Source organism: Oryza sativa, chromosome 9, assembly GCF_034140825.1.
Source record: "Oryza sativa Japonica Group chromosome 9, ASM3414082v1".
Classification (NCBI taxonomy): domain Eukaryota; kingdom Viridiplantae; phylum Streptophyta; class Magnoliopsida; order Poales; family Poaceae; genus Oryza; species Oryza sativa.
In genome coordinates, this window is record NC_089043.1 from 21,207,003 (window position 1) to 21,230,029 (window position 23,027).

The 23,027-nt window shown below is 43.4% G+C and overlaps 1 protein-coding gene and 1 pseudogene across 1 annotated transcript; both read left to right on the top strand.

The window, feature by feature from the left end:
- The first annotated feature begins 2,982 nt into the window (after window positions 1-2,982).
- LOC9266421 (uncharacterized) lies at window positions 2,983-10,992 on the top strand. The gene is made up of 9 exons (XM_066304344.1): window positions 2,983-3,328; window positions 3,436-3,912; window positions 5,578-5,623; window positions 6,871-7,015; window positions 7,094-7,282; window positions 8,197-8,507; window positions 8,975-10,427; window positions 10,529-10,598; window positions 10,773-10,992. The coding sequence occupies exons 1-7, from the start codon at window positions 3,116-3,118 to the stop codon at window positions 10,183-10,185; spliced, it is 2,592 nt and encodes an 863-aa protein (XP_066160441.1). The 5' UTR covers window positions 2,983-3,115; the 3' UTR covers window positions 10,186-10,427; window positions 10,529-10,598; window positions 10,773-10,992.
- Window positions 10,993-19,954: 8,962 nt separating this feature from the next.
- On the top strand, window positions 19,955-22,367 carry LOC4347219 (uncharacterized; annotated as a pseudogene).
- The last annotated feature ends 660 nt before the right edge of the window (window positions 22,368-23,027 follow it).

The window sequence follows — 23,027 nt, forward strand, 5'->3', positions numbered from 1 at the left end:
CGTGCAGTGTGTGGCTTGTGATGCATGCGAATGCTGCTGCAGCTAAGATATATACTTATACATGAGCTCTAAAGCCTAAAGCAGAGGTTTGTAGTTAGCTCAAGCTATAGCTAGGAATCGAGGGATCATAGATGGTGTGGTGGAGCTGGAAGAAAGCTGATCTATGCATGCGCCCGCGCCGCATCCGCGAATGTGCTGCATGTGATATGCACTGGCGCTGCACTACCGATCGAGAATATGCGCCCTCTGTCTATCGACCGTTGTTTAATATGGCTACAGTGCTGTCATTGATGTAGGTGTTATGTTGTAAAGCTAAAAGCCGATCGATCGATCGATCGACCCATCGATCTGACATGATTGTTGCCATACTGTTATGTTAGGTTGTGTTCTCTCCTCCTGTTTGGCTGTTCGATCTTAGTTAATTTGTAATTGACTTACAAAACAGGGGAAACTATTCTAATCCCTCGAGGGGATGTTCTCTCGTTTGCTCAAAAACCATCTAAACGGTTATGAAAAATTCTGGAAAAATTTGACAACATTCATACAATACATATATACAACTTCACAAAATCTTAAGTCCAAACTCAACTCACACGTCGAGATATAAAAAAGACAAATTCAGCATATGAATAGTAGCGTACTGTTTATATCTAAATTTGTCTTTTTTGTTTCTCGATGTGTAGATCGAATTTGAACATGAATTTTGGTGGACTAGTAGGTATCATTATACTCTACATTGTCAATTTTTTTCAGATTTTTTCACAACTATTTGCATCTAATTTGGAAGAAAAAGGTATACAAGGGGATATCCCCTCGAGGGATTAGAATCCACTCCCTACAAAACAGTACTATGATTGGTGATACACTGCTTGCATCTTCTTTTAGGATCGCAACTTCCTCTGCAAGGTTGAGGTACGTGCACCCCCATATTTGAGAGGATGACACTTGTTTTCCTTCTCTTTTAACTATGGGAGATATAATACATGAGAAATACTACTTTCTTAATAGATGATGTTGATGACTTTTAAACATCATATTTAACCGTTCATCTTATTAATTTTTTCTGTAAATATATAAAAGTATAAATCATGTTTAAAGCACCTACCTTTAATGATAAATCAAGTCATATAACAGAATAAATGATAGTTACGTAAACTTTTTAATAAGATAGACGATCAAAAGTGTATCCAAGAGTCAGTGGTGTCATCTATTAAAATTGGAGATAATATATATGCGTCTTTCCATTTACATGAATAATACTACCTACGGTCACGAAATAAAGATGCCAATGACAAACTGTGTGTGGCAGGTTGATGTGCCATTGGGGTTGAACGGAAGAAGGGATATGTTAGTAAGCACGGATCATAGGAATAAGCAACTTATGAATCGTCAAAAGTGGTTTTTTTTAGAAAAATATTATTATGGGGACCGGCATATATAAGTTGATATATATATATATATATATATATATATATATATATATATATATATATATATATATATATATATATATATATATATATATATATATATATATATATTCGGTTTCTCTATATATCTTGTGACAAAAAATAAGAGATTAAATGTTTTGAATTTTGGTATGCTTTAAGATTCATGTGTGGAATGAGGAATTAAAAAAAAAACTGACTTTATACAGGTGCATTGTGGTTCAAACGCGCGAGATACATCCTCCCATGCGCACTGCAACAGACCAAGTGAGCTACTAGCACCCATTTGTGTGAACCTAGCTAGTCACTTACATAACACTTGCATACAAATTATAATGTAACTACATTGTAATTACTAGTTACATTTGAAAGATTTTAGAGCGATTTTCTGTTGAAAGTTGTATAGGTAGGTAGTCCCTAAATATTCCCTCCTATCTTCTTCCTTTACCTTATGACTTGAGTTCAACACCCAATATTCTTTGACTGTAGGCCGGGGATGGCGTTGCAGAATGTTCAGCCGCTCGTGTTCAACACAGCATGTTTTGAATTCAAAAATCCGTATGAGATCTATTTTAAATAAGAGGGACCGAGGGAAAAAAAATATCTTCTCCCGGCGTGCATCATGATCATCAGCCATACACCTACCAGTACCGATGTCTCTACGGCCAGCAAAACACAAAACCTTTTTCCAGGCGGTGAATCTGAAACTGGGCCGGGGCCCGGCCGGTCGGGAGGTCCTCCTCGGCTCCTCGTCCGCAAGCTTTGCTCCCGTAGTCTGGTCTCATGGCGTTGTCCGTCCGTCGAGTCACCGATCGCGAATTCGCGATCGACCAATCTCCTGTACACTGTTGTGGTGGAGCAGTTCAATACCAACTTCTCTGCGCGTCCGCGTCGTATCGACCGCAATGAATTCAGAGCATCAGGCGTTGGTTTCCGGCCGTTGCTCGTCTCTACTCCGTTTTTTTAAAAAAAACTTAATTTAGATGAAGATGTGACCCTTATATTTCCGTCTAGATTCGTTATATTAAAAGGGTTATATTTTTTTCTAGATTAAATTTGTTTTGGGAGAGAGGAAGTACGTACGCTCAACTTGCGACATATGTCTCCCGTCCCATTGTCTCACCCCACCTCTTCCCTTTTCAGAACTCTGCATAATAAGACGACGCTGCCAAAAATCGACAGCTACAACACATGATCATCCAAGTGTTGAACTGTGTTGATACAGAGTTATTACAGAGTACAGACTGTCCGGCCGGCTGGAACTCGTAAGTTTTCTGTATTTAGCAAATCAATGTCCTGCAGGATTCTGCTAAAAACTCCATGGATTGCTCGTGGCCTTGCAAATGCTAGAAAATTCTTGACCTGGCTGCTGTTGACGATCACCTTTTTTTTTTTCTTTCACGTCCCTGTTCTTGGATTGCCATGCATGGATGCATCATGCATGCATGCCGGTTATTGCTCTTTCCTAGTTTCCTGTCACGCATTTTTGTGAAGATCACAAGGTGCGATGTGGGTTTCGTGTCTGCAGATTCTGCAGATATGGTCGGATTGAGTTAGGGCGCGGCCATGGCCAGTAGCTGCTGGCCGCCGTTCTGTCATTGACGTTTCCGTCCGTCGAGGGAGGCCGCCGGTGGCGTCAGGCGGCGGGCGCGGCGGCGGCGGCGGCGATGGGGTCGTTCAGGCAGTGGTGGCGCCGGGTGGCCGCGGCCGTGAAGGACCGGAGGAGCGTGCTCCTGGCGCGCGGTGATCCGCGCGACGAGCCACGACGAGCGGTGGGTGGACTACCGGAGCGCCGGGCTGGTGTTCCGGTGGGCGCGGACCTCGCCGTCGCTGGTGCGGCCCACCGTGTGGGCGCTCGGGCGGCGCGCACGGCGGACGCGGTGCTGGGCCGTGGCGCTCAAGGCCCTGATGCTCGCGCACGGCATGCTCCTCCGCTCCGGCGTCTCGCCGCGCGCGCGCCGCCCGCGTCGGGAGCGTCCCCTTCGAGCTCGCCGACTTCCGCGACCGCTCGGCGCCGCGGGGCAAGTCACCCGCCTTCTCCGCGTTCGTCCGCGCCTACTTCCGCTTCCTCAACTACCGCTCCCTCCTCGCGGCGGAAGAAGACATCGCCGGCGACGGCGACGACCACTGCGTCGCCCGCCTCGAGAGAATAACGAAGCTGCAGTTCCTGCTCGAGCTGCTTCTCCAAATCCGCCCGTACTGCGACGGCATGGAGGTGCCCCTCGTCCTGGAAGCCATGGACTGCGCCCTCATCGAAATCCTCCAAGTCTACGGCGAGATATGCACCGGCGTCGCGCGGTTCCTCGTCGGCGTGCCCGCGCCGACGACGAGACCACGACAAACCAAATCGACCGCCGCGGCGGGGATAAAGGTGCTCCGGAAGGCGGCGGAGAAGAGCGCGCAGCTGTCGTCGTACTTCGAGCTCTGCCGCTCGCTCGGCGTCGTCAACGTTCGGGAACTCGAAGTACGACGACAGCGGCGGCGGCGGCGGAGTGGGTGGTGTTCGACGATGACAAGGGCGGCGGCGAGGCGGCGTGGCGCGGTGGACAGTAAAACCCGTTCGTTCTGGCGGCGTCGGAGTCGGAGGGGCGCACGGTGGCTGGTGGTCCGAGTCCGACCGGTGTTGTACTGTTGTGAATAGAAACTTGACTTGTCTCGAGTACACTGGATCTACTACTACTATTTGGCTTCTCTGCAAAGCCCTTCAAGATGCTGGAGAACATTTACACCTCTCTGTCGGGCCGTTTGGATTGTGCGGGTGGTTCAGCATTCAGTAGTTCTTGAGCAGAGATACACGTGATACAGTGCAGTGGTAAGGGATATAGTTTTATTTAATTTCTAACACGCTCATAATTTTTTTTAAAAAAATGTTTGAAATTTTTTTACCAGGCATAGCACGGTAACCACGGATTCCGTGGGTGTGTTATGTTGATGATATCGCGGCCTCGTTCGCTTTTCTGATCAACATAAAGATTTTATGTCAGTTTTAGTCAGCATCATTTTTAAATTGTTAAACGATATGTTTTGTGTGAAAAACCTTTTATATATAAAAGTTGATTTAAAATACAAATAAAGCTATTTTTAAATTTAAAATAATTTAAAATTTAATTAATTATAAACCAAATGATTTTTTTTATCTTCATCTTCGTTAAAAACAAACTGGGCTTGTCTGCGCTGTAGAGAGCCAAAAGACGGTAAAATTAGCCAAATAGATCCTTGACGTCCTTTTGGCAGTACCTCCTTTGTCCTAAATAAGCTCATTCTGAATCTTTTCATTTTTTTTCTAAAACAAGTTTTTGATCCATCTCGGTTATCCTAAAATAAATTTATTTTTTATCATAACAGTAGAGTTTGTAAAATTAGGTTATAAATTTGTTGGAAAAAATAAAATGGGGAAAATTTATATTGGGATTCGATAAAGTCAAGATGTTTTAGTTTTTTTTGTGTTATTATGTGTGGGATGAGTGAAAAATGAATTTACTTTGAGAGGGGAATAGTAATACTCCACTAGCCCACTAGGATGATTGCCCATCTCTCGATGCCGACGAAGATGGCTGTTTTGTGTGAAAAGGATATTTAGCTATTCGCGTGCGGGATCGGATCACGATCAGATCGAAGGCACGGCTATAAAGGTGTGACGAAGATAAAGATTTTCTGAAAGTTGCATATCATAAGCTGGAGACTACGGTTATGTAACTTTTTGCCAATTATGCATAGAGATTCACAAATAGACTATAATAAATGTATTCTCCCATTGTTAGTTTGGTTTATCCGTTTTCTTTTATGGTGTGTTCTATTTGTTTAGATTCACATCTTTCTCGAATGCTATTATTATGTAATAATTGGCTGTAGCACTTTTTAGCAAAGGTCGGAATACTATATTTCATTATTAAAAAAATAGATCGAAGTTTCTGTTTTTACAACCGCGCCCGATTTCTGTTTCCAGCTTCAACGCTTCTGTTTCTTTTTGCGTTTTTTTTTTGCACGCCATTAGTTTCTGAAACACGGCGTGTGTGTGACATCTCTAGGTTGGACCTTAAAGGGCTAGCAAGGCCGACCCAATTTGATTTTTTTACTTTTTAAATCTGATAATTTTCTTTTTATTTTTATGATGAAAAAATATATACAGATGGAGACAGAGATTTTTATACAGATTCGGGCCCCTGAATTGTCAGGTAATAGCCCTACATCCTGTTGGCCGAAGCCGGTCGTTGCTCTTATTCACCATAATCACACCAGTATAATATTTGGGGTAGCCTATCTAACTGTTATCGACATAGCGGACTAAAGTATCATCGCGTAGTCGACAACAAAGTAATCTTCCTCCTCGAATCCATGCCCGGCGAGATCAGAGAGAGCGCTAGATTCCTCTCTTTGGTTCCCGTAGGTACCATATGGGGTTTTACTAGGCTTAACTCCGATGTCGATATCTGGCAGCTTGTCTTGGCGTATGTAGGCTTGTATTGGCTTGTGGCTTTGTGGCGTCTATGTTGTCCGTGTCCCCTCTCCTCCTAGGGGGTCTTGTATTTATACCCATAGGTGTCCCCTTGTCCAAGTAGAACTAGGAAAATCAATATGGATACAATCTGAGTAGTCCTTGTCGTTCCCATGTAGAACTCTATTTATCCTTCCTTATGTGGAACTCCTTCTATATCCGAAGGTTGTTTCCGTATAAGACATGATATGTGGTGGGTCCTGCCGAGATTTAGTCAACTACTATTAGGTATGTGGTATCCATAACCCTGACATAAACTTTATAGGCTTCTATGTATAAAATTCCTATATAGAATACAAAATATATTTCTATGTACTCCATCCGTCCCATAATAACTCTTTGACCACTCGTCTTATTCAAAGAATTTATGCAAATAGAAAAAACAAATAGAAAAAACGAAAAGTTGTGCTTAAAGTACTTTAAATAATAAACTAAGTCAAAAAAAATAATTCCAAAATTTTTTTAATAAGCCGAGTGGTCAAACAGTGCAAAAAAAAAACTTAAAATCCCTTATATTATGGGATGGAGGGAGTAGAAAGTTTATATGCGCAAAGTTTATTCATGCATAGAGATGGGTTGCATAAATATCAACTAGCATGTAGACCAAAAGACTAACAAACACACGGACCACAATACATGGGCCAGAAGGCCTACCACATGCAGCCCACAAGCTAACACCGTATGGAGAAAGGAATAAGTCTATTCTTCATTCCTCAACTTATGCCCCTAGTTGAATCACATCCCTCAACCGTAAAACCGGATATAACTCATCCCCTAATTTCCAAAACCATTGCAAAAAGACTCCTGAGCAGTTTCGTCTTACATGACAGTTGACTCACTAAGTCAAAGGTGGGACCCACTTGCCAGCAAGCCTCCACCTCATCTCTCTCTCATCTCTTCCCCTTCTCTCGTTTTGCATTAGTACAGAGGACGTCGTTGGCCATGCCACGTGTAGGGAGGACCTCGTCGACGGGCCGCGCGTGGGGGAGGACCTTGCTGGCCAGCCGTGCCACGCGCAGGGGAGGACTTCGCTGGTCGGCTGGGCAGCTGCGGGGGAGGACCTCGCTGGTCGGTCGGGCAACGCACGGGGGAGGACCTCTAGTATTCATCGCCAGTGGCCATGGATAATGCGGTAGATGATCTCAAGTAGGTCCTGGGTGGCTCTGGAGTTGTCGATGCTCAACGTAGAGGCGTCCGACATGGGCGCTCCCGTGGAGGGGTCCAGCTCGACACTGCTCGAGTTGGGCATCCCTGAGGAGCTCGGCATCGGTGAGAACGATGACGAGGAGGAGAAGGCCACCTGTTGCCCCTGCAACACAAGCAGCAGGCTGGCTGACATGTAAGTCCCACATGATGTATCAGCCAGTCAACAGGTCAAAGATGCCACGTAGGATAAAACCGCATTCGAAACCGACTGGGTAGTTGATTTGCAACGGTTTTAGGAGTTAGGGGACATGTTATACCTGGTTTTGCGTTTGAGGGATGCGATTCAACCAGGGGCATGACATGAGGGAAGCAAAATAGACTTATTCCTATGGAGAAAAGGAAAAATCGCACAAGCAGACCAAAAAAGGAAACGGTAGTGTTGAGCGATCGAGCGCAGGGGGTTGCGCGATCGATTGCGTACTAGACCACCTTTAGGATCTCGGTTGATCCGGTTTTATGAACTGAGAGGCCCGTTATATCCGGTATTTCGGTTTAGGAATGAATTTCAGGCTCGGCAACAAGTTAACGGACCTAAAGTGAACTTATTCCAATAAAAAAGGACAACAAAAAGGAAGGAACTCGCCAACGGAAACGGGCCGAATTGGGGTGGTGATATGGCCCATCATGCGTAGGCTAGTAATAACTTTGGCCTCATTCTGGGATCGTTTTATGGTGGGGTTATCGTTACCCTATAGTTTAATGGTGATAATATGGGATCGTTTTATGGTGAGGTTATCGTTACCCTATAGTTTAATGGTGATAATATGATTTCAAAATCTGACAACCGCATTGTAATTATACGGTTTTGTAAACCTGCTCGGTCCACAGCACAGGCGCACAACAGAGTTTGTGGATTTGGATCAGGTGCAGTTGGTACTATGGCTGCAACTTATGCAGTCCATTACCACCTGTTAGATCCGAATCCGACGGTCCATATGCACCGGATACTGTATATCACTGTAGCAAGAAATATCCAGTATTTTTGTGTCAACACTATAGCTGATCCATTCATTCATCACCAAAATGAATAGCTGTAATCGCGTGCAGTAGGTTAACTTGCATCTTGCAGTCGCTATTCATACTGCAAGTGATGCCTATCCAGAGTTTGGATAAGGCAACAGCAAAGGAACATTTACTTCTTCCTCCCGAGTTCCCCCAAACTCCTTCCTTCTTCCGATCTCCCACCGTCGCCTGGGCGCCTGGCGGTTTGCTCCACTCCATAGGCGGCCATCGTCTTCTCAACCAGAAAGCTTCTGGCTGTACAGCTTGGCGGGATACAAGACGACGGTCTGCCGTCGGCGATCCGCAGTCGCCGGAGCTGAAGGTGGAAGCGGCCAACACGGCAGTCCGTGCAGCCGGTGAGTTCTCTGATAATTTTAGGTCCAAACTTTAAATGTATGCTTTTTCTTTGGTAATTTTGGGTTAATTTCGTGTCTGCCTCAACATGATTTATTTAATTTTGGGTTAAAATTCATGTCTGCCTCAACAAGATTTGGATCCCCTTTTCTAAAGTTGGTAGCTTTGGAGCCTTTAGGTTGTTTCTTGCTAGCAGTTCCTCTGCAAACTAGTTTTCTGTACAAACCCTTTCTTGCCGGAATCAAAAGAAAATTTATGTGGTCAAACTGCCGCTCCCTGACATGCCGAACCGGATTATTTTGTTGAAAATCGAATCGGATTTAATTCATACTAGTCCGAATCGGACTTTTAAGTCTGCATAATTCGATTTGCATAGCGAATACTCCCTCATATAATGACTTTGTGCATAGGTTTAAACCCATAATCACATCCTCTTCTCCTGCAGCTTGAGAATTTTTTGTCATGGCAGTGAAAAGATGCGCAGAAGTGCCGATATCTGCTAGGCCGGGAAAGATGATGCGGATTGCTATTAAGTCTTGGTCAAGGTTCTTGCCCCCTTACATCCCTGACGATGTGATCTTCGACATTCTGTTACGGCTGCCATCCAAATCTCTTATCCGATTTAAGTCCGTGTGTAAGGCTTGGCACGCCATAATATCCAACCCCTGTTTCATCAGTGCTCACCTCGAGTGCTCTAAGCAGAAGCCATCGATATTTATGGTCCCTGGTGTTTACGAGAAGCAGAATAATGGCGAGAATACTTCCTTCCTGATGGGCCTCTATCAGTATCAGGGTGGTAATATAATGGAACAAATCCATGTACAAGACTTTCCACAAGGCATTGGTACATGGAGTCGTCCGATCCACTGCAATGGCATGCTCCTCATTTCCACCATGAACCACGAAATGATTGTCTGCAACCCATCAACTAGAGAGATTGTCTCCCTGCCAAAAGGGAGTTATAACCTTCATGCGGGCCCAAGGGCTGGATTTGGGTTTGACCCTCACAGCAACAAGTATAAGGTGGCTAGATTTTTCTACCAGAGGGACGATGACACATCAGAATTGGTCTGCAAGTTTGAAGTGCTTACTCTAGGCACTAATTTGTGGAGGCAAACTGAGGATCCGCCATATCCAATTAGTGGGTTAACTCCTGTTCATGTGAAAGGCGCCATCTACTGGATGGTTAATACGCCACTTTGCCCTGATCCACCCAATGCATTTCTTAGGTTCTGTTTGACTAACGAGAAGTTTAGTCTGCTTCAGTATCCTCCATGTAATCTAAAGCCTACCCGTTTCATAGAAGTGGAGGGTGAACTATGCTGTGCTTGCTTTTGCAGTCAGGTGAGCGCGTTGAAGATCTGGACCTGCAATTATGCACAGAACCCTGAATGGACTCAGCGCTGCACTGTACAGATTCCACCTGATATAGTTGTGAATAATCCTGTAGCAAGGCCTCCTATAGTTTTTCTTCATGGAAAAAAGCTGCTACTGACATGGAATCAGGTCTACCAGTATGACATTCAAACCTGTAGAATGGAAAAGATAGCTTCAGGGGTTGAAGACTTCACGTGCTATGATCCAAGGAACAATAAGTACTGGGCATATCTGGAGAAAGAAGTAACGGATATGCATCTATTTAATTATGCTGAGAGTCTAGTTCCGATTAGAGAATTTTGAGAAGTCACTTCATTTTTTGTTAAGGTGAGTTTTATCACAACTTCTAGTGATCCAAGATAGAGCTGAGTTGCTTTTCGTTGTGGCGAGTGTTGAAGCATCACTTTAATAAATTGGACATATGCTATTGTTTGACGGTAACAATTTATTGTTCATTTATACGCACTAACCATGAAACGAGTTTATTCTTCATAACTTGAGCTCAACTTTACAGATGTGGAGCCTTGCATTTCAGGCCCAAAGAGGTATCTGTCGTAATTACTTTTTTCTCACTGGACACACAATATTTCTGCTAATGCGGAAGGTGCATTAATTATGCTGAGCTTTTTTATTTATCATTCTGTAGTCCTCATGACCGTGTCCCTTTGAAGGAAATGAAATCAGATTGGCATGCTTGCCTGGACAGCAATTTCAAGGTAACTAAGGATAACCTTTGCATTATAAAGTTTAAAATGTAGTGGCATTGCTCATCAAAATACACCCCAAAAAACACACTAGGGTTTTGCAGTCCCAACGGAGTACCATGATAAAGTTGTGAAATTTTACTTTCAAGGACAACCTGCTGAAATCAAACAGTGTTGTTCTTGCAGCAATATGCAGTTACACAAACACATCAAATCCCAGCGTTATAATTGGTGCTGGCCTAGTCGCAAAGAAAGCCTGTGAATTGGGCCTTGAGGTTTGCATGTTCGTTCATATATGTAACTAGTGTATTGTGTCGTGTGTTTGTGCGACTATAACCTCCCTCTCTGTAAATATGTATAATAATTAACTTAATTTGTTAATAACATTTAATAATTTAAATTAGTATTTCCTCCTTTTATAAGATAATTTGTTTATTCTTCACTTGAATTTGAATAGATGTTCAGAGAACATATTTAGCAGGAAATCTAGTATGTATTTTTTTAATTTTACAAAAAAGACCATTTATTTAAATAAGTTGTATTGAAATGTCAACTGTACAATTTTTTTAGCAAGTTTTCTGTTAGTTGCTAGAATTAAAATTAATTATATGATTATACTTTTAAACTGGTCTCGATTTTTAGTTCTTTATGGTCAGAATGTTAATTTACAATGGTTTAAATTATCGGTTGCGGCTGGTGGTGAACTGCCACTGTTTCTCGGACTTCTCTCTTCACAGGAAGTGGTTATTGCCTTTCGGCCACATATTTGCCAACAATAAATTCTTTTATGAAGAATTTAGTATGTACAATCTCATGCATCGGGGTAAAACTTTTCCAGGTTATAAATTTACAACCACTAAAATATAGATAAAAATGGGCATGCACCTAAATCAACCAAACAGTTCATACCAGAAATAAAAATTAAGGAACCTAACTAATTGCATTAATCATTGACGGAAGATGCAGATTTCAGAAATGCCAAGCTCTTTCATTTGGTTGTGATGCAATCCAGGAAGAACTATTAAACATTAGAAATAATCCATTGCAATATAGGAAATTCGTGTTTACTGGCGAACTTCTACTGCTTGGTATAATTCCAAATTAATTTGGTTGCTATGGACCCGTCAGAACAGTTTTTCGTCGGATTCCAGATTTTATGGATACTGGAGGTCTACAATTGCTTATTAATTAGCTCGATAGAATCAACCACTACAATCTGCACATAGAGGGTGTGAGCTTCCATGTTAAGTGCTTTACATAGGCTGATTTAAAAACACTTGTAATGGAACTTATGCAGCTGTTGCTGTCATTAGATGATCCTTAACACTTTTAGCTTCCAGAATGAAAAGGATTAAGTATTTAAACTATGGATGAGGGCTTCATAACCTGTATGACAACAGTGGATTTCCACTAAGATGCATGCCTACATTCAAAATCTGAGTTAGAAAAGAAAATTTAGCAATTTGATACATAATACATACCCTTGGATTAGGATATTCTTATGAGTACTTTACCATATTCACTAAACTCCAGGAACACTTCATATTTAAGAAAATGCAGTATGAGATATGTAAGTGCAATCAGCTACTGTGCCTTTTGTCACAGGACCTTCTAGGTGCACACAATTAGTACCAGTGTGCTCATGCTGCAGATTGCTATGAATGCTAATTGGATTAACACCATGAGTTCATAAGTAATAAACCGTTTGCAGTGGCATTAATCTTTTGTTATGTATTAATCTTTTTTGTAGTAAACTTTTCTGATTTTTTTAAACTCCTAGAGTAAGGGCATGATTTCGGCTTACTCTTTCTGTTGTCGGGGAATATTATTTTTGTGCATAAAAATTGTTAATTAACTGATTATATAACACAATGGTGAAATCAATCATTCAATGGTGAAATCGTTGAAATAAGCAGAAAACATGACTGGTGCTGAAAATGGAAGTAGTACTTTCATGATGAAAATGAGGCAATGCTTTGAGGTTGCACTTTGCATGCTGCCTTATGCTTGAATGGTTAGCCTCACGCCTCATGCTAGTGGTTAGCGATTGCCAATTCTTATATACATATCTGAAATACATTCATTATTCTTTACTGTTAAAATGTATATAATGATCTAAGAGAATTTTGTGATTTTACTAATTTGTGCCTTTAAATACTCCTCTGTCCGAAAATGCAGTTATATCTAGGTTGTAATTTATTGTTGTTGTTGGCGAAAAACACAATTTGGATTGGCTTGGTAAGGGTAAATTTTATAGTAGAGGTGATTGCCACATCTAATATTATCCACATATCTACATCATCAACTAATTTACAAGGGGGCAGCTTATTCAACAAATCACCTCTCTAATATACTAGCCCCAATGCAACATAGTAACTATTTATGTTATCTACTCACCCAATCAACATTACTCTTTTTCTCTTTCTTTTATTAAAGTTTGTGAAGATGTTGCCCCCTTCCATGAGGGATGACTCATCCTCTCTTCTCTTCTCTACCTCATCATTTACGATTAGGTGATATATTACTCGTTTTCTCTTTCTTTTATTAAAGTTTGTGAAGATGTTGCCCCCTTCCATGAGGGATGACTCATCCTCTCTTCTCTTCTCTACCTCATCATTTACGATTAGGTGATACATTACTCGTTTTCTCTTTCTTTTATTAAAGTTTGTGAAGATGTTGCCCCCTTCCATGAGGGATGACTCATCCTCTCTTCTCTTCTCTACCTCATCATTTACGATTAGGTGATACTAGCCAAGTGGTATTAAGTTGCGCACTAGCCAGTTGCACCTAAAAGCCTAAGCTAATAGGGAAAGGCGGGCAATTCACTTTATACACTTCAACACTCCCCCTCACGCGAGACCCACTCAAGTCTCAAGCGTGGAATATTGGAGTGGGCTGCAATTATTTTAGCTAGGATTCGAACTCGAGACCTCTGGCTCTGATACCATATTAAGTTGCATGCACCAGCCAGTTGCACCTAAAAGCCTAAGCTGATAGGGAAAGGCGGGCAATTCACTTTATACACTCCACGCGCGACTTTGTATGCCCACATGTAAGCCCTTTATAGCAGGATGTGTAATAATATGAATAATTGATTATGATATTGTACTTTTTTTATAAGTATTGCAAAAAAATAAAAGGTGATACTTGCTAGCTAGAATCCCGGATTACTCCTTTGGCTAAATGTACTCTCTGTGTGAACTGCTAGCCACCCCACCAGTAATCAGCCGTGAGCATCTAGGGAGCTACTCCCTCCGTTCCAGAAAATGCCGATTCCTGGATGCCCGAGGCAACTTTAGCGATAGCTGTTGAAGACCAAAATACCCTTGCACAAGTACAACATTCAATTCATCTTTCAAATAAAAAAAGCAACAATAGGCAAGGAGATTCCCTCGATCCCTCCGTAACTAACTGCATCCCAGCACAACGCACCACACGCAGCAAGTAGGAGTACCAAGAACATGAAGAACCAAGAACAAAGAAAAAGAGATACTAGAACATCTCTCCAATTGAGAAAAGAAATTCTCTGAATTCACCTGTACGAACTGCTAGTACTAGCAATAGCACCGTAAGAACTAGTACTACTAGAAATAGGAGGAACATAGCAAGAACCCAAAGCTTAGAAAAAACGAAATGTGGCGTTGTTTGCTGGCTCGTGCATGGAGAACTGCATCAGATCCACCGCACATGATAGAAGACCCCGTCGTTGACACCGTGGCCGCTCGTCGCCTCCACCGCCGCCGACGCCCATCTCCCCGTCGCTTCCGCCTTCTCCAACAACACAACAGCATACCCCCTCGCCTTCACCGTCAATCCGAGCCGCATCCGCTCCGCTCGCAACACTCCGTCCCTGCATCCTTGTGGCCGTAGCCTGGTGGACGCAAAGAAGGAGGAGAGGTGGGAGAAGCAGGAACGAAGGGGAGCGGCATGGAATAGGGAGGGAGGTGCGGGAGAGAGGGGCGAAGCAGGGAGGGAGACCGGAGGGGGGAGATCGGTAGTGCCTCGCTTTTGGAGACGAACAGAATCGATGGGGATTTTGGATCTGTGTGAACTCGCGAGAGAGGAGTGAGAGAGACGGAGAAAAGAAGAGAGCCGTGAGGGAGGGGATAAGGTTCAAGCGGTGGGAACGTGGGGAGAGAGAGGTCGTGGGCCCATCCGAGATGACGTTCTTGTTTTTTTTGCACAGGAGTCGAGTTTTTGTGGGACAAATTCCCCCCTCCAGAATTCGACTTTTTCTGGGACGGAGGGAGTACAACATTTTGTGGCTGATGCAAAAATGCCCATTGCAAGGTCCAAAGCATTTGATTCAGACCATGCTGCATCCAGCATAATAGCAGGGAATTAAATCTCTTATTCCTCAGAAAAAAAAACATATTGCAACAAAACGAAAATAATGTATATCACATTGTTTACTCTGTTGTCATAAAATACATCTAGCAAATCATGCAGTAACTGAAATTTGTAGTAATCGCCTGTGCTAGAAGTAGTAGAGCGCTAGGAGATTTGAATTGTCCTGAACAGGCATCATAAAAAAGATTCATGTGTTCCCTAAAAGCTCTATAACCTGTCCATTCATAAGCCTCAACCACGTCATATGTGAAGACGCATCCTGTACCCGCGAAAGAGGATATTCACAGGGCATGATCATAAATTCATCCTGATGATCGTGCAAGGGTTAAAGAAGTATGATCGTACCTTCACTGTCCACTGAAAACATAGTATGGGAAGAATCTTTGGTAGTAGAGTGTACTGTATTGGACAGTAACAGTGCCATCAGATAGCATCACATTTTCTTGTTATGGTTGTGCAACTTGTGTTCATCATAAAGCCAATAAGCAAATAATAATAACCATACGACTTGCCTACATTGTCAAGGATTATCCAATTATCATGTAGTAGCCAATAAGCATAAAAGCATGGTGAATCTGTAATATATCAGCATTAGAGAGATTCTATGGGCAACCGATTTTAAAGGCTAATTTACAACTACTGTACTGATTCCTAGATTACAGTAATAGCAAAGATTATGCAAATGATTAAGAAACTACAGAACAAAACGTAGAAGGAATTATACAGTTTAAAAGGTCAATTTGCTGTTAACTCAAAGAGTTTACCAACTTTTAAATTGGACAGGCAAAATGACATGGTCTCACTTGCGTAAATGCGTAGCAAAGTTGACATCCAAAACACTATTGCTTTTCATTGAAAATTATGTGGCAAGACACTATTGCGTAGCAAAATTATGTGGTCTCTCGAAGACTTGAAAAAGTTTCAATATGACTTGTTTCACTTATACATTCAACATTATGCAATCATTTAGTTTTTTTTTTCTATTTTATGCATCGGATCGTCATTATGCTACTACTATATTCAGATCAATTTTGCCTTGATCACCGTGATATGAACAAATAGTACCTTAAAAATACAGGCTTCTAATTAATCATCAAATCAATCTGGGCAAATGGGAAACTTTATTCACTATATGGCCTAATTTCCATGTCAGTATCGCTACCCACGTTTGCATGGTGTTCTCAAAATCAAACTTCCGGATGTGAAAAACCTTAATTGGATGTGTTTTAGTGCTTAACACCATACTGTGAATAGTAAACAATGAACAAATGAAGGTTAGGTCATCATTACCTTGTGAGTCAATCAAAGGTAGTGGTGGGGAAGTTCAGGGAGGGGAGGTGAATCGGGGAAGACGACGCCGGTGGCGAAAGCGGCGTGGGCTCGTCGGGACATGCATGCAAGCACGTTGTCTCGTGCGGAGGAAGATGAAGCTCGTCGTCTCCCAGGTAGCCCCTTGTAGCCCCATCCTCATCGCTAGTCTGCCATAGATCTGGCGCCTCCGAGCTCGCGGCCGCTAGATCTGGCTCTCCAAGCTAGGCATGTCTGGATCCTGCGTGAGGACTGGTGTTGGCGGCTGTGGCGGAAGACGTGCCTGTGTTCCACCATACTATCAACCGGGAGGTGGAGGGAAACGCCAACAACAGGAAGGAGATGTCTGGATCCCATGGCGCTCCCTAATAAGCTCGTGTGGATTGGAAGATGAATTAATGGCTAGGGCGAAGCCAGGATAAATGGTCGACAGGGTCAATACTAACCTAGTTTTTGATGCATTTTTAGATCTTCTAAAATAGGTGTATTTTTCTTTTCAAGAATGGCTCCAGAATGTTTTTGCTTGCCTATTTATCTCTACTACATAATATCTCTACTACATAAAAACAGAATTTATCATCCACCCTTCTCACCTACATCATGCGCATCGCACGCCCCTCATAAAAAACAAAAGAAACAAAATAAAAATGGAAAAAACCAGACCCCACAAAAAACTAAAAACTAAATAGTGCTACTCATTGGCCCATAGAAAATTAAATCTCTCGTTGCAATGCACAGACATGTCTATAAATTATTAAAATCGGACATAATTAATATGTAAACAAAGTAGATATTAAACACACAAATACTCACCGCTAAGATTACCAAAATCATGGATTTTCTATATTCCCCTCTGCTGGAAAGAACAAAATTGTGTTTTAATTCTCCTCCTTGCACATGAGTGATGACCATTTAACTGAAGTATAAAGGAATAAAAAAAATTCATATTTCATAACCCTAACTTTCAAATTGTGATAATCTAGAAATTGTGATAGGGTTAATCGGTTACCCAACAACTCGCCATCAGTGCGAGGCAAAGAACATTGCAGATCGGTAGCTCACCCCCTCGGCAGCTCGACCTTCCAATTGCCCTCATGTTGTCTGCCGATCCTCGCCCTTGTCGCTCCATACCTCTGCCTCCTGGAATCTGGATGTGGTGGCAATGTGCATGTGCTCGACTAGAGGACGACAAGATGAAAAGTCAAGACGTGCGGCGGTGCTGGGCAAAACACTCCGAGGAAACGATACAATAGGAGAAATTGTGGACTCGTGGGCTGCTCGCTACCAGCCTTGTGAGCTCAAATCTCAAACATATATGTATATTGGGCCTTTGGGCTGATGTATAATCATCATTGGCGCTAGCTAATTCCTATTTGCTGCTTGCTAATCTCAAACGCGCCGTTTCTTGTTTTTCTAGATATATGTTTTTCTACTGTCAATTATTACAGAATTCACACAGGAAAAAAACTCACACAGAAAGTTCACGAGAGCAAAAACAAAGCTAAACAAACACAAACTAATAGACACCAACAGAAGAAAAAGATCCCCTAACTACTGAATTCTACTAGAGAACCTCCACCCGAAGTTGCAAATAGATGCATAATTGTCGTCTCAAGTTTACGGCATTCATCATTTATTAGCTTGATATTTTCATCATGCCTTTGTAGTTGAGCCCATCCCCGAAGCCAATACGTTGCCCTGAAAAGCACCTACAAATAGGATTTTGACGGTGTTTTATCAAAAACCATATCATTTCTACTAAGCCAAAGAGCCCAACATACAGCGGAAGCTCCAACAAGAATAACATTTTTGATTCTTTTATTAACACCCACAAGCCAATTCCCAAACATATAAGATATACTATGTGGAGGATAAAGTCCAAAAGAGAATTGTATAGTTCTCCAAAGAAATTTAGAAAAATGGCACTCAAAGAATAGATGGTGTATTGATTTATTTTTCATAAAAAACAACATCTCAAACTACCTTTTTAATTCCTTCTAGTCAAATTATCTTTAGTTAAAACAATCCCTTTAAAGAGATACCATATAAAAATCTTAATCTTAGAAATCTTCTAGTTGTTACCGGGGTCTAGTCTTTTTATTAACCGGGATCATACACGGTAAATTTAAGTGGGTTACGAAACATGCGCAAGAAATCGTCGGGTTCAGTGGTCCCCGATGGATGGCTATAGCTTCGTCCCCCGCACCAGTGACATCGAGACTCAAAAGGCGACGAGGTGGGCTGGGAATTCGGAGAGGAGGCGGAAGGCAGAGACGCTGATGAGAAGAGATGAGCGGCGTCTCCCCCTCCCGGAAGCAGAACGCCGTGATGAGCCGATGACTATGAGCCGGACGTTTGTTTTTCTTTTCTTTTTCCATTTTTCTTTTTGACCGAAGGATGTGGAAGGACATCGTTGTAAACGAAGTTTTTTAAAGGATCTAGAAGATATTTCACCATTTAGAGGGATCTGACGGCTTGCATCATTCGAATGAAGAATTGGACGGCTGATGTTTTCTCCATGACGTGGACATTATAAATTTACAAGAAAGTTTAGTACGGTCACTACTTTAGATTTAGAGGCTTGTGCTTAGAGTCAGGTATAATAGCATACTATAAGGCAGCTGATGTTTTCTCCATGACGTGGACATTATAAATTTACAAGAAAGTTTAGTACGGTCACTACTTTAGATTTAGAGGCTTGTGCTTAGAGTCAGGTATAATAGCATACTATAAGGCAGTTGTAAACGCATTTCGAGGAGATAAAAGAGGAGAGAGAAGAGCAGCGGCTACAACATGAATTCTAAAATGCAATATATGTATGACAGGTTGGATTAGATATTAATAGTGTAGTATATGTTTAGATGTAACTGTTGTTGTATGAATTGACTATTAAATCAACTATAAATGATTTGAAGCTAGTATAGTTGGCTATACTATTAAATTGCTCTTAGATGCTTGCTCAGCTAGAGCAGATTTGGATAGGACTAAAATTTTTTAGTCACTATCACATCGGATATTTAGACGCTAATTTAGAGTATTAAACATAGACTAATTATAAAACCCATTTCATAACCCTGGACTAACCCACGAGACGAATCTATTGAGCCTAATTAACTCATGATTAGACTATGTAATGCTATAGTAAACATTGCTAGTTATGAATTAATTAAGCTTTAAAAATTCATCTCGCGAATTAGCTCTTATTTATATAATTAGTTTTATTATCACTCTATGTTTAATAGTTCAAATTAGTGTCTAAACATCCTATCCAATAGAACTAAGGGTTTGTTGGAATCATACCACCCTAATTTTACAAAATTTGAGATATGCCACCTGTATCGCAATGGCACGTAGTCACTCAGTCCAAACACCCCAACCCAGCGGCAACAGCTGTAAAGAAGATTCTAGGCCTCAATGGGCCCCACGGTATTTTCCGCAGCAAACTGGTCACGTGACACGAGGTATTTCAAGCCATGAGTCATCTCCTCCGCTTCGGCCGGGGTGTGTGGTGCGTGCGCGCCTAGCCGCGCCGTCGCTGTTGATGCAATGCAAACGCCGGATCTTATTCCCAAATCAAAAGCCGACACGCAACCGGCGATCGAAGTTGATTGAAACGTCGGCACCAACTTGCTCACCAATCCAAAGTTCCAAAAACCCAACACCGAATCGGCGAGTATAAGATCCCCTCCCCAATCTCACAAGTCACAAACCCAATCAGACCAAACCCAATCCAAAGCCTCAATTCCTCCAGGCCCCAACCACCACGTCTCTCCCTTCCTCCTGCTCCAGCCTCCAGCCATGGAGAAGGGAGGCGAGAAGGAGAGGTCGGCTGAGCCATCGATGGAGGTGAGGAATGAGAGCGACAAGGTGCGGTGGGGTGAGCCACCTATGGAGGGGGGGGGGGGGGAAGGAAGGGCGGGGCGAGAAGGAGCGGTCGGCTGAGGGCATTCCGGCGGCGACGTCGCCGCGCCTCTCGTGGATGGCCATGCCGGCCATTGCTCGAGTAGTCGACGACAACTCTCCGTTGCTCATGGCGAACTCGGACGTCTCCGTCCAGTTCGCCGAACCACCGCGCGCCAGTATCCTGAACGTGGCGAGGCGCATCCACCCCGACGGCTTCCACCCCTCGCGCCCGTACCTACCCTTCATCCTCAACATCCAGTCCGACCACCTCCTCCTCTACACCACCAATGGGGGGCATGCCGGCGGCGGTATCTACCTGTTCCATGCCTACACCGGCGTCGCAATTCGCCTTCCTCCATCGCCTGAGAGGCCTATCAATCCCCGGAGGTGTGTGGGCCTCATTGAAGACCCTCGCCACCGAGGTCACTTCCTGATCGCCCAGCTCCACCCCACATCAACCACCCAACACAGCACCTTCGTCTCCTACTCCACGGGGACAAGCACGTGGGAGATCAAGCGTCTCAGTTCTTCGCCGCACCACCAGGGCTGCAACGGCGGCGTGCTCGCCCACAACGGGAGGCTGTGGTGGGCGGATCCTCACGCTCGATCCATTCGCTGCCGGGGAGTTCCACCTTCGACACGTCGCCCTTCCGGAAGGCCACGGCGCCCGCATGGACAACTCCGACGACAAGCACCGGTGCGTGAAGGTGAGCGAGGGAAAGCTGCGGTACGTGGAGATCGACGGCTTTCCCGACACACCGGCCGTGACCATGACTACCCTGATCGATCTGGATGGCGCTGTGTGGAACATGGACTACAGGGTGGGATTGGACGAGATATGGGCAGACGACGGCTACAAGCTAGCAAGCCGGGCTGACGCCGGGCAAGGTCCCCGCCATCGCGCTCGTCGACCCCAACAACCATGGCATACTCCACTTTCTACTAGACGGCATGATTTTTGCGGTGAACATGTGCGCCAGCGCCACCAAGAGCAGGGTCCTGCACTTCGAGAAGTTTCTGGTGGGCGCTGGCGTCGACTCCTTGGAGAAGTACCAGAACTCGCGATTCGTATTTGCTTGGAAGCTATTACAGCCATTGCCTCTCCGACTCCGATCTGGTACATGTTTGCAAGCTCGTCGTATCCAATTCTGTTCTGTCGGGTCTGAAATGGTCAAGGTTTTCTGAATTGCGCGCTTGCACTTTCATTTGCCTAATTGCACGTGTGTTGTCTGCGGTTGTTGCGTACGTGTATGAGACTATGAGCCTATGAGGTTTGCCTAGTTGCACATGGTACTGGAGTACTGCCTTACGACTGTTATAGGATCATAGTTCTTCTCTGTAGCATAATTCTGCTATATGCCAGTTGTTCTTGCAATCTAATTACATGACATAGGCCAGTTGTTACTTGCTATCTTACAGCACATAATTTTGCTCGGTGGCTCTGAAATGATTAAACAACTTATGGTTTTCAGAATCGATCTATAATCTTATAGAGCTAGGATTCTTGTCTTAGGATCGTAGTTTGTTTTTATCATGTGCTTATGTTGCCTAACTGTGTGGGCTCATACTTTTATTGGGTGCTTACACTGTCCGTTTACCTCATTGCACATGTTTGTCTCCCGTTGTTTCATACATAGTATACAGTATGAACCTGTGAGGTTGCATACTGTAGTTAGGATGTGAACGTATATGATGGTTTTTGTCCCCTTTTGATCAAGCAGAGATGGACGAACACCAGAGTGGAAACTTCAAGATCCAGGATATCAAGGACTGTACTGCTGTGACCTCTGCAGAAGCTGCACGACAATTTTTCACTGCTCAGTTGGAAGACATCCGCATGAAGAAAGGAACCCGCAAGGAGAAAGGAACCCGCCAGAAGAATGATGCAGCTGCTGCAAAGGAAGAGCGAGCCATAGAAGTGGGGGCATCATCATCAGTGGAAGCTGTGGCTGCACAGGTGCAAGCAGCGGAAGAAACAAAGGCCATTCCTCAAGGACTCCTTGCGCATGATGCCAAGGAGTAGTGACAGTTAGTTAGTCGTAGTTACTAGTCATGTAATCCTAACTCCAGTCAGTTGCCTGCACACTGTGAACAGCTCGTTTAGTCACTTGACACATTCGGGCAGCAACAGCTTGCTGTCAGTTTCTGGTTATCCACTTCATGTACTCGCAGTCTCACGGGTAGGCCAGGAATATTGAGGATTAAAACAGAATTGGCACATTCTGAAGCTTCACAGGATTATTTTGATCTGAAGATGCTCGGAATGTTGGATTGTTGGGTGAATATAGAAGATACAAATTGAGGCAAATGAAATGGGAAATGCGATAGAAAACAAACATTCGCCCCTAACTGTCCTCAAATTAACAACCTACGTCTCGCTGGAAACCTAAAGACAAATTTAAATTGAAATTAATTGAGTGTGAGGCAAACAATTTTTTTTTGAAACTATGAGGAAAAAAAATTAAGAAATACTCCATCCGTTTCATATTATAAGTTATTTAACCTTTTCTCTAGTTAAATTTTTTTAAATTTGTTTAAATTCACAGAAAAATATAAACTGAGGCAACCAAACACACCTGCCAAGTACCATGCAGGCAACCAAACACATCCGCCTGCCACGTGCCGCGTGGTACCAGAACCAAGGATCATTCTCGTTTTTTTTAAAAAAAATCGCCCAACGTCGTGAGCCAAGACCCAAGAGGAGCGGTGGGTCGACTACCATAGCGCGGGCGGGTATTCGTCGCTGCGATCCGTCATTTGGCGCTCGGCCGGGGTCGCGTGCAGCATGCTCCTTCGCTCGAGCATCTTGCCACGCCCCGCGCGTCGCGCGCCGGGGCGCATCGCGCGCCACCTTCGCCCATCGAGTTCTGTGACATTCGC

Excerpts from the sequence above, each read along its gene's own strand:
- LOC9266421 (XM_066304344.1), top strand. The coding sequence starts at position 3,116 with ATGGGGTCGTTCAGGCAGTGGTGGCGCCGGGTGGCCGCGGCCGTGAAG. Across the intron at positions 3,329-3,435 it reads CGGCGCGCACGGCGGACGCG|CTCGCCGACTTCCGCGACCG; the intron begins GTGCTGGGCCGT and ends GTCCCCTTCGAG. Across the intron at positions 3,913-5,577 it reads TCAACGTTCGGGAACTCGAA|ATGGAGACAGAGATTTTTAT; the intron begins GTACGACGACAG and ends AAATATATACAG.